The sequence below is a fragment of the Taurulus bubalis genome (genome assembly GCF_910589615.1).
Source record: "Taurulus bubalis genome assembly, chromosome: 5".
NCBI classification, from domain to species: Eukaryota; Metazoa; Chordata; class Actinopteri; order Perciformes; family Cottidae; genus Taurulus; species Taurulus bubalis.
The window spans coordinates 7907191-7919437 of NC_136593.1; the positions used below are offsets into that span (position 1 = coordinate 7907191).

General features: G+C 39.5%; 1 protein-coding gene across 1 annotated transcript in view; it reads right to left on the reverse strand.

The window, feature by feature from the left end:
* Positions 1 to 2531: 2531 nt before the first annotated feature.
* Positions 2532 to 12247, reverse strand: part of LOC306736627 (chemokine-like protein TAFA-2) — a gene marked incomplete at both ends in the record, with an annotated part of 91038 nt that continues 81322 nt past the window's right edge. The window contains 2 exons of the mRNA XM_079218279.1: positions 2532 to 2549; positions 3205 to 3342. Coding sequence (XP_079074405.1) covers positions 2532 to 2549; positions 3205 to 3342 — 156 coding nt within the window. The remainder of the gene's footprint in view (positions 2550 to 3204; positions 3343 to 12247) is intronic.

The window sequence follows — 12247 nt, forward strand, 5'->3', positions numbered from 1 at the left end:
CTCCATTATGGCTCCAGCTTTAAAACATTGGCTGTGGTTACACTTGTCTTTTCAATGTGACTTTTTTGATCCTATATATATATATTTTTTTTTTATATATATATATATATATATATATATATATATATATATATATATATATATATATATATACAGTGGCTGTAAAACTGTGGTTAAACACAATTAATTTGCTATAAATTCTTCACAATAAAAGCCCCTGTTATTTTAGCTGCTTACTCTTCCTCCCTGCAGTATTAGTAGACTCATTGTATTGAAGAATAGCTGCTAACAAAGATCTGCTAATTTAGTGATAAACACATTTTTAAAAGTCCCCCGTTATTTTGTTATTTATGAGCTTCGTGAAGGTGTCAATTAGCAGAAAGAAATAAAAAAACAGACGGATGGCGAGTCCTCCTCTGCACAGCGTTCAGGCAGCCTCCCACTGCAGATTCAGATTGTGTAAAAGTAACTCATTCTGTAGAGTATCGCCGCATATATGCTCCCAGACAATACGGCATTCAATCATTTCGGAAAACGTGCTCAAACCTGCTGTGAGTTCACATGTGTATTTTAGTCGGTCCGTTGTGTCTGCCCTGTATAAACAAGCAAACAGCCCAGTTCAGGATTTATTAAAAGGTCAGCGTCTTATGAAGGAGTATTTCAGTGTCATACTTGTTGATCTCCGGGGGAAATTGAGTTACATTTACTTTACATAACGGTTTTCTATTTTTGTTCTTCATTGATGTATTTGTATTGACAATATGCCAGTATTTCCATGCTGTAATTGTTAAAAGGTAGAATTATGGCCAATGAGCAACTATGTCATTTTGTCATTTTCAACAAAAATGGAAAAAAAAGTTATTTTCAGCATTTTCCTTGTTTTCCAAAAGTGACCCAAAATCGGAGGTACACCGTGAACTTTAAACACCATTATACCCCTAGAAGCAAGCGATTGATGGTTTCAGAAACTTTCAAGAATTTGGAAGTCACCAACTCAAAATTATCACAAAAAGGTTGAGATGCTCACAGATCAAGTACTTACATTTTATTTCTTAAGTATGAATACCTAATACGACTATTACAGTTCTAACAATGTCTTTGGAGTTCTGTTTTATTTTCGTCAGATGTTTAAAATTAAACATACAACACTGACATTTTAACTTTCAACATTGTTGTTTTTGTAGTAGGGGTGCTAATAACCTAATTAATTGTTTAACCATGTATTTTTGCAGTTTAAAGAGATATTAAAAAACATAAAAATGTGTCACATTGAGGTGAATAGCTGGTCCACCTTAAAGGTCAACCCACCTGAAGTGTGTTGCTGCTTCTGGTCTAACCTCTTTCGCTATAATGATCAGATGGCTGACAAGCAAGACACAAGAACATAGAGCTTCGGTTTCCTCACGAGTCTTGAGGAGTTGTCATAGTTATTCACCGACAAATAAACTGTTCCAACAAAAGGTGTCTGCTTGTAAAACGGCTAACAACGATAGCGCAGAGTGTCAATCAATCCACACCTATACATGTGATGAGGGAGATACAGAGGTTTCAGAGATGGTTTTCTACAGAAATAAGTAAAGATCCTTAATAGAGGTGTAGAGACGTAGAGTTAAATCTAGGCGGACACGTTGGTGTGTCGTGACACACAGCTCACATCGACTTGGTGGATTTAATTTTCACAAACCAGAGTGTAACGAGTTGACAATTCTGGCCGATATCAGGCAAAAAAGGACCAACTCTGTGCTGTTTATGATGGGCACAAACCCAGTGTATTGGGGAAACTGAAAGAGCTGCACTAACATGATTGCAATCGGTCCATCTACAAGTAATAGCACTCTGTCTATTGTCAGAGACAGATGATCTCCTCTTTTCACAGTAGAGTTCAATACGAAAAAGGCTGATCTACCCAGAGGCGAATCTGTACTCATCATCTCAACACAGCTTCGCCCTCTTGCTTTCATTCTCTCTCGGTGGAGGTAATGACACACAAGTGCATTCAATACTCAAGCGTTTCACTGAAGCCAGTGATGTATCATTTATAAATTATTACACAGACAGAGACAATGAGGTCACGTACAAACTGGACGACGATCAAAGTGTAATCTATGAAAACATGGTTCCCAGGGTGATTTCGCTAATTATATTAGGAAAACTCTGAGGAGCAGCTTGTCACTGAACTGAGAATAGCTGGCCAACCTTGAAGAGCCTGATCTTTAGGCATGGCTAACATCCCCCTTCTCTTTTATCGGCTGGTGGCAAGCTGTGCACTACAATAAGGTTCATAGCCTTTTGATAAGAAGTGGGTGTAGCAACGAGGGTGGCGCTAAGTACAACCGACCGCTGAATAAGATATTTTAGGTGAAAAAAGGTTACATTTAAGAGTCATGAACTGAAAACACAATGTGAAAGGTTTAAAGTTTCAAGACATAAACACTGGAAACGTCGCGGCATCAACCTGTCAATCTCGAGGTAGCCACGCCTCCTGATGGCCAGTGGAGAGAATACAATTTGAAAGGCACTTCCGCATTTGCTTAAATTTTCAGACCCGCCTGAATACATCACACCAACACAGAATGATGGATAGCAGAATTTCTGTATTTATGACTGTATTGAAAATCATACTCTCAGGTATATGGTATACCCGGGCATTCATAAATCCTTTCTACAATCACACCTGTGAAGTTTTGTGACGACATCTTGCACAGTTGTGGCGCTATTTCGTTGATGAAATCTGTCCACACACTGACAAACTGGAAACTGAATGAATCATGCCTCCGCATATGAACCCCTTTGCGCTCCAAATTTAAAGATCTGTATTTTGAAATATGTGTGGAGCTCTTCCACATATCCAAATCTATTATTCATATCTGCCTTCCATTTATTTTCTCGCGCTGCTAGCAAAAGCGCTCGTAAAGAGAGCATGATGGGATTCCAGCCAGAGAGGGACAGTGAGGCAGCTTGAAGAAGGACGAAGTTCATTCAGATGAATTGTTACAGCTGTTAGGGCTGAAATCCCTCTTAGATTTTAAGTAAATGCATTTACATCTCGCCACATTCAGTCAGAAATGTGAAATTAGCAAGAATACATAAAACTGAGAAAAGCCCTGTCTCTCCCATCCTGAGCCTCCCTCTGTCTGTCTGTCTGTCTGTCCGTCGGTCCCCTCCTCCTCCTCCTCCTCCCTCTCCTCCTCCTCCTCGTCTCACCTCTCCTGTGGCATCAGTGGCAACAGCAGTGTGGCAGCTTGTACGTAACACCTGCACTCGTCCATCACTGCTCCGTTTCTGGAAGTCTGTGTCAAGCTGCTGCCCAAAGGCCACGTCCACCCATGGGTGGTTTTCACTCTGACAATGAGGAAGTGAGGGTTATATTTTCATTTCATCTAACCTCGAGAACAATTACATAAAACATCAAGAGTGCCTATTTAGCATTAAAAAAAATAGCTTTTTGGCATATGTAATGTTTAGTACTGTGCTTTGTCCATGTTTAATGATAACACTAGTAAATTAGTAAAACTCATATTCTGTTTGCCTACCAAACCATTGTTACACTGGCTTGCTTTAAGTCATGCAACATAGAGATCTGTCCTACAACAGCACAATGTACACTTGTGTACTAAAGTGAAGCCAACTAAAATATCTTTGAATGTACATCCAGTCAGCAGTGGATGGAATAATCATTGTTTCTGAGTGTGCAATGGAATATTTTGATTAAAAAGACTTGCATGCACATACATTATTTCTTGTATTGACTTCTGTGCAGGCGAATGCTAATGTGTATAGAGTCGGGGTGTTTATAGAGCGAGAGAGACTCAGAGAAAACATTTACAAGGATGTTGAGTGCACACATGAGTAGACCTAAGTGAGAGAGGTTATTCTTGTGTCTATCAAGGAGAGAATAAAGACAGAAGAAAGCGACAGCGATGTCTAACAGTCGTAGCAAATTAATGAACAATGTGATTGTCTTGATGATACTGTGCACCTAGCTTTGCACCATGGAACTGAAAGCCTCCGCCTCAGGCTGGATGTTGTTCCAGTTTAGACTCATCATCAAGATGAGTGACAATGTTTGGGGCATAAACTTGTCCAAGTGCAGTGGATGAACATGGCACTAGCTAGCAGTATACATTGCTGACTCAGGTCAAATAAATAAAGTTGCGTTGTAGCTTCAGTTCATTGACAATTGCTTGTGTGGGCTTACATTATAAAGTTCTATTTGAGTTTTCAAACACTTCATTTTCCTCCATGTCATTTGTTTGTTTGTGTTTCTCATCTCCGTTTTCTTTTATGGCATCTTAAAGTTTCTTGGAGGGAAAGCAAATAATTAGTTTTGCCAGTGTGTGTGTGTGTGTGTGTGTGTGTGTGTGTGTGTGTGTGTGTGTGTGTGTGTGTGTGTGTGTGTGTGTGTGTGTGTGAGGTGCAGTTGGAAAGAAATCACATAACGTCAAGAGAACTCCAGATATTATGATGCAGCTACTTGACGGAAAGAAATGTTGCAACTGTTTGGGTGAGATAAAAAAGCCACAAATAAAATGTGGAGGTACAAAAGCAGTCTATTAACACAGTGTGTATAAAATAAAATAAAGCTGAATACTAAAAACAAAAATACCCACTACAAATGAATTAATGACCTTGTAGCTATATCTGTATTGTAAAAATATGATTAGAAAAATAGACATATGATAATCATAAAGCAACATAATCACAGTATATTTATACACATATATTTATACAAATCATACAAGAAGTTATCTCGAGACACTTTTCTTATAGAGCAAGTCTCGACCCTACTTCACAAAAACCAGTGAGAAAGCAGAGTGGCAAGAAACCTCGGGCACAACCTGGCTGTGGATGTTCTTTATAATTTAGAATTACACATTAAAGAGCCAAGCAGTGGGGTAAGATTCATTTTATTGCATAAAAAAAAACTCAATTAAATTCTCCTCTGATGTTGAACATATTTACAGATGTGCAGGAGTCATTTTACTCTGTGCTCAATAAAGTAACTAAAACCACTTTGAGTTCATAAATTACATAATCACTTGATCCTGGTGCCATGCTATAGTGTTCAATACATCTACTGTATTGTCCATTACAGGAAAAGTGTTTGGGGCAAATTTAAACTGCCATTGAAGCCTCACTAAACTACGATAAGCTAGCAGTTCAAACGGCTCTGAACCACCTTCTAAGAATGGCAGTGGAGATGGAGATTTGGGCTATTTAAGGGACTGTCTCTGCTACCAATGTTAACAAGTAAAAAGTAAAAATAGAAAAAATGCATTTCAAGTTGTGCGAATGAAACGCAAGATGTTATCTGCGCTGATAAACGCTGTATGAATTGAGGAAGACTGCGAAATGTATATTTAGACATAGATAGAGATAAAAGTGACACTGGAAGAAAGACCCGACAGAGCTGTGAGAGTTGGATGTGTTCAAGATAAAACAGGGAGTTAAGTGGCTCTTTAAACTTACTAAACCGCCGTTTCCATTCATCCACAACAGCATCCAAAACCACAGAATCGGATTCTTCTGTCTCTATAAAGACGCAGTGACATGCGTAGGGGAAGATGGAGACATCTTTTGATGAAGTTTGGCCAGTGTCTTGACATTTGAAATAAAAAAGTCCATACACCCATTCCCAGAGGACCAATTTGAAAGAAGCAGAGGGTTGCGGTGTGACATGCTGACATGCTTAATGTCTGTGAGAAGTGACAAACAATATTCACACAAGTGCTCTTAGGGACCGACGCGCTCGCCGCCTGACATTTCCCCCATCTCGTCTAATTGATAAGCATTTCGGTGAGGCGGACACCCTTGCGCTGCTTCCAGACAACAGCTGACAAGTCTATGGGTTGTGACCAAACACGAAACAACCCTTTATACCTCCCAGCGAATGAGGCTGTTCCCACATGACGTGGGTGATTTATCAGACTAATTCGGATGCGATGGTCACAGCAATAAAGCATAAAGGAGCGGACAGAAGTGGATGCACTGTCCCTTTCTGGGAGGGTGGGGGGGGGGGGGGGGGGGGGACAGCAGCATCCACAGCTGTATCCAGTGGGCTATACACTTGGAAGGAAGCCTTTAAAAAGGGAACTGTATATTTTAATCTTTGAAAATCTCTCCCTCTGGCACAGAAATCCTCTCTGTGCTCTCTCCCATCGTCTCTGCTTCACTGGGGCATATGATGGGAGAGGTTTCAGCAGTGTCCCAAGGTAGCCGATCTTTGAGAGATGACAGGCCACAAGTTTCATTTTTATTATGATTTATTCGAGCCGGCCAGTTTTCTGTAATGGAAATTCGTTTGAATCAACGCCTCTTCGCTGAGCCAGTTGGGAACCATACCGGCCAACTCAGAGACACCGGCCCCATTTGGCAAAAACGAAAGAAACCGTTATTAATGCAAACATTCGGCGAGCACGAAGACCTGAAAACGGGTCTCAAGCCCCATTACCAGCTTTGTAGGCTATTTCCTGTCCAACTAAAATTGTGGTATGTTTTATTCTTTAAGCGTTGACATGTTCTGACCCGTAACATCGATAGAAGTTATTTTTTTCTCATTTTAATAGTAATTACAATTCTTTTGTTGTCTTTGTTGTTGTTTTACAGTACAACCGCTGTAGATTTTCTCTTCTTTTCTCCCGATGCACGAAGATTGTGTAAGGGCATTAGTGGGTTGACAGAATGACACCTTCGCTCCTCTGGGGAGAAAGAGAGTCGTATACTTTCAAATCGTAGATATATTGGCTTTGTTTAAGATTAGCACAGTGCTTGGGAGGTAACAAGGAAATATTCCACTGGGACTAACAAAGAATGCCGAGCCTATGTACATTACATTTTCAAAGATTACCATCTGACACTCATCCTTAAGTGTAAACGAGGTGCTGCAGCACACAGAGCAGTGGTCGTCAAGTTTTAAACCTGATTTCAAAGTTATAATTCATATGTTCTGAAATGAAATCCTATTTTGAATGCCATTTATAGACAGCAATAGCCATTCAATATTTGTATTCTGTATATACATTACCGCAGACCTTGCTGTTCGTGGCGGAGTCGGTCGGCCATTGCCACATATGATTAAAAATGTCTCCTGTTGTATTTCTTATAAAGTAGCTAAAAAGTAGCTAAAAAGTAGCTATACATTTAAATCTAAAGGATGAAATATAGTGTGGCTTAACATAAGACTAATGTTCATGTTTCACATTTCTGAAATTCTCACTGGCAGAGTGACCTCAATATTCATTTCTAAAGTAAACATTTGAGGAACCTCTTTCTTGATTTGCTTTTTATTTATTTAACCTCCTAGTGTACGCTGGTTCGCCCGCAGTTTGTGCACGTAGACTGGACGTACACCGTACATTGTACACTTGAGACGATCGCTATTTATATTCATTTTCTAATTTTTTCAACCACTTCAAGATCGGACCACCAAACAGCTGTGACAGATCCAGCAGTTTGTCATTGAATAAACACGAAAATGCAATTGTATACTTAATTTACTCTGTGTCAGCAATACTGGTAGTAAATATCAATAGTACCTCTATAAGTTTGGAAGACTATAAGTCTTTTTAATATGTATATAGTATCTACATCATTAATACTCAGGGTCCTTTCCAGTCTCAAAATGGCAAAACGCCTCGACATCTCATTAGAAAAACATGTTATCTGCTTTTTACTGAGACTAGATTGTGCCATTGTGTTTTCCAGTTCATAAGTCCCATTTATAGTCATCTGCTGGCATCTATTTGCAAAGAAATGTTCAGGCGGAAATAAAAACCTTATACTTTAGTGTATTCAAACTTATATGACTCAGTGTCAGCAGCACTTAAAGTGATTCTGACTATTGAGGGGGAAAAGCTTTAGAGTGTTACCTTACAAAAGAGACCAAGACCATGCATTTACTCCAAATAGTTCAAGTACAATTTGCAATTCACTTTGGGTATGCCTTGGATAGGCATTTTAGGCAAATTTTACAGGAACGCTAAGAGGTTTAAATAACTTTTCTAAAAAACTTTCTGGGAAAACCTGTCTTTAGGAGGTGCTGCAGCCCCGTTAGCATCTCTACTGCCTGCATTTGTGCATAAATAATAACAATATTTAAATACATAGGCATATATATGTCAAACAATATCAGTGTTTCTTCAGCACTATATTACTTTAAAGGTCATGTAAAATTACTTTTAGCATTTTTTTCGTATGCCTCATGCAACACAGAATTTGAATCGTCTCAAACTAAAATGCACTTACTTGCAACATTACTCTCGTGCTACAATTGTGTGGCCTGAGCTACAAAACTTTAACCACTTATTTTAGTTATTTATGAGAAACTAAATTTGAACTGATGATGCCACAGAGAGGATCGGCAGGCTCTTTGCAGCTGTGCCCTGCACAAGAACATGTGCACTAAGTAAAATGTATGTGCCAGAGACAAACCCACACAGTGACTTGTACTAGATGCTGGTCCGGGCTAAAAAAGATGGATGTTAGAAAATGTGATTACTTTAAATGTGTCCGCTCTGTCATGGCGACAGCTGCTCCATCCTCCTCTGCCTCCAGTTCTCCTCTCGACTACTGCAACATTTGTATCAGTCTGTGGTTTCTGATCTTTTCCTGTCATTTCAGACCCTGCCATGCCTCACCTGACCACATTTAGCACACCTCTGCCAGTCAGCACATCATACTATACTACTACATCATATTACATCATACTACTAATAGATTTCCTTGTTGAAATGGATAGTAAAAAAAAAATCTAATTTCACATTTGATTTAACATCCTATATCCCATATATATATATATATATATATATATATATATATATATATATATATATATATATATATATATATATATATATATCAGATAAAGAACAAACCAAATCCTCTTTCCCATGACACATACTTGTGTAATACACTTGTATTTTTCATGTACTGGGGTACTGTATCCCAGTAGGAAAAGAGAAAACACAGTTTTAACACTAAGTTTAAACTTTAAACTGGTTTGAGGAGGTGCTGCAGCCCTCAGCACCCCTTCTTCCCACATCCATGCTATGTGCATAAATAATAAATAAATAAATGCATAGGCCTATATGTCAAACAATGTTTCGCTACTATATTAATATATTAAAAGGGTCATGGACAATTACTTTTAAAGTTTACTTTTTTTCGTATTCTTTACAACTCTCCAACACAGAACTTGAATGGTCTCAAACTCCTGCGAACTTACTTGATAGTTTCACACTTGCGCTACAATGTTATGGTCTGAGCAACAAAACTTTCAAACTCTGAAGCACCAGTGCTCTGTGCACAAAAAAAAGTTACTACACAGCACAGTATGAGAAAGTCTCATAAAGAATCCAAGAGTCCACCAGAGTTACAGATGTCGGCCTACATCATTGAATCCATGTGGAGAGACACAGAGGAAGTGTTATGTTCCAAATGTACCTGATGTTGGCCACCTATAAGAGGGATTACTGGTGTAGTGCTACATATCATTTTAAAAAGCTGAGTAAGGAATATGTGTCTCTTTAAAACACTGGATTTTTCCTTGACAAAAAAACTGCTCAGCTGAACCTCGAAGATGAGCTCATGGACCGTTTCAGGGCCTGTCTGTGTCGGTGTCCACGCAGTCTGGATTCGGTGTCAGCGGCAGTGAGACATCAGCGCTTGGGGCCGTCATGAGCCTCTCCGTAAATGTCAAGTGACAAAATGTGAACTCTAGGCGGCATAAAGAGGGACAACCCTTTAAAGGATGACTTTGTATAGATGTGACAAATGTATCATCACAGTGTCACAGGGTTTATCCATAATTCAGTGCTTTGTGTGCGTGTGTGTGTGTGTGTGTGTGTGTGTGTGTGTGTGTGTGTGTGTGTGTGTGTGTGTGTGTGTGTGTGTGTGTGTGTAAGAAAAGGATAGCATATGATGCACCAAGGACAGGAGACATCTGGAGGGAGACAAAGTGAGGCGCGAGTAGAGTACAACCTGGATGTGTTTCAGCAGTTATGGAGGACATATTTCATGCTTGGACTTTGAACACTTCACTCTCTGACATTGTGTCTGTTGATGTAAGACTATTCCTGTGTGTGTGTGTGTGTGTGTGTGTGTGTGTGTGTGTGTGTGTGTGTGTGTGTGTGTGTGTGTGTGTGTGTGTGTGTGTGTGTGTGTGTGTGTGTTTGTGTGTGTATAGGTGCGTATGTGTGCATACTGTTTGGCGTTTCTGTGTGTATACCCAAAAGCGAGACGAATATTAAAGATGATTTCTGTCGCTCACAAACTGATGTTTTCCTGAGCGAGAGAGGAGGCGCCGTCTGCCAGCTTGGCTGAGCGTACGCTGTCATGTTCTTGACTGGGATGTCAATCACACGCGGCGTATAAACTCACAGTGCTCGCTGGCTGCCAGCGGAGACGCTCTTCCTTTTTTGGGGTTCAACTGCTGCCAAATACAGAACAGCACAATAGACAGCATTGGATTATAGCGGAAGAGTTATTAATTATAACCGTTTGGATTTATGATTACTCCGCGCAAAGACAAAGAAAGAGAACCGAGCAAAGTAATCTTTCAATAACTTCTATTCAAAGAATATCAATTATAGTTGCTCCGCTCGGTCGAGAGTTTGTGTATTCAGGCATAAAAGCTTTCGCCCACATAAGCCGCAAACTGAATTATATGTTCAATACACCAATAATACGTATCACTCTTTTTGACAGTTTATGCGGTTTAAGTGTAAGAAGATATGAAAAGCAAATGATAGAGAAATACATGAATAAAACATTGGCATTTGGAAAACATATAGATAGGGTGGATATGTCTTATGTAAATATGCAAAACAAATATCATTCCAGGGTATATACATAAATGGAAGCGTCTCTAAGACTAGGCAGCGAGAGGATATGCTTTGAGAATGGAAATCTCATTAGTTTGATATCAAATAAAAGCAGTCATCTGGAGGGAATGGCACCGACACAGCAGTGAGGGAGACACAGAGGGAGAGTGGAATATGTCTTTGAAGTCAATGGTATTTACAGAGGAAATTTGGGGCTATTTCAAGCTGTTTTCATCTAGAAAATGCAACGCGTGTATTCTGACAAAAGTTGGCTTCCCAGGTGCCAAAAAATGGCAGCAAACTATGTTTTTTTTCTCCCCCATGTTGTAACCTTCAGCCTTCACGCTTTTGTTGCACTTTTCCCCAAGACACATTTCACATTGTAAACATGCATTTCCACAGCAGGTGCTGTGGAAAATCTACTAACCAGGCAGTGACTACAGCACAGCATTCCCCTCTGTGAAACATAATTGTGAAAGCATTATTCCAAATGAGTGTTTGGGTAATGACAAATCCTGTGTCAGGCGTCAGATCTTTGTTTGTCGCCCTGGTATCATTCATAGCAGTCCAGTCACTGGGGGATATGATCAAATAACATGCAAATTACTTTTTTGACATACAATCATAATTACGAATTCCATTTGCATGATGTAGATTCATGTTTAATTGTCCCGCAGCCTCATTGGCAACATGTCCCCGCTGATGACTAAGCCATCTGACAGATCGGGCTTAATGAGGTAAACCGTGGCACTTAATCTGTACAAAAACATTTACACAAGATGAGTTCATGCAGATGAGTGAATTAGAATCAATAATTACGTCAGATCAAAGAAGTGATCATCAAAGAAGTATCATTCACTTTTTGGGTCATCTGTTTTGAATTTCTTTCAGACCACTTAGTAGCAATGACGATGAAGAAAGGACTTCCTTACCGGCACTGATTTGACTTAAATACCTCCCTGCACTACTATACAATAACAACCATGACCGCTACACCTTTAAAGAATGTTTGAAAGCTGCTGAATGCGGTTTGGTGCCATTCCGCTTTCGGGTTTACGTCTTTATTTTATGTGCTTATTGTGTTTTTTTGTATGTCTAAATCCATTCCATGTCTGTAAAATGTAATATAAGCAATCATATGGTTCCCAGAGGACACAGGAAGGACAGGATATTTCCTGTTCAAGTCTCTCGTCATGAATATTCCTCAGTTCTGTAAATTACAATATAAAAGGTCCAGCTCGCTGCCGCCGTTGCTTCAGGACATTGCCTGCTCTTGCGTGATACATTATTCAACCCGCTACAACCCTGACATGCATCTAAATGATGAGTGCATCTATTTATTTATTAATCCAAAATACTGTATACATCCAACTCCAATAAGAGGTTTCCCTTTCCCATTTATGAGACCACCACTACATCATGATCAT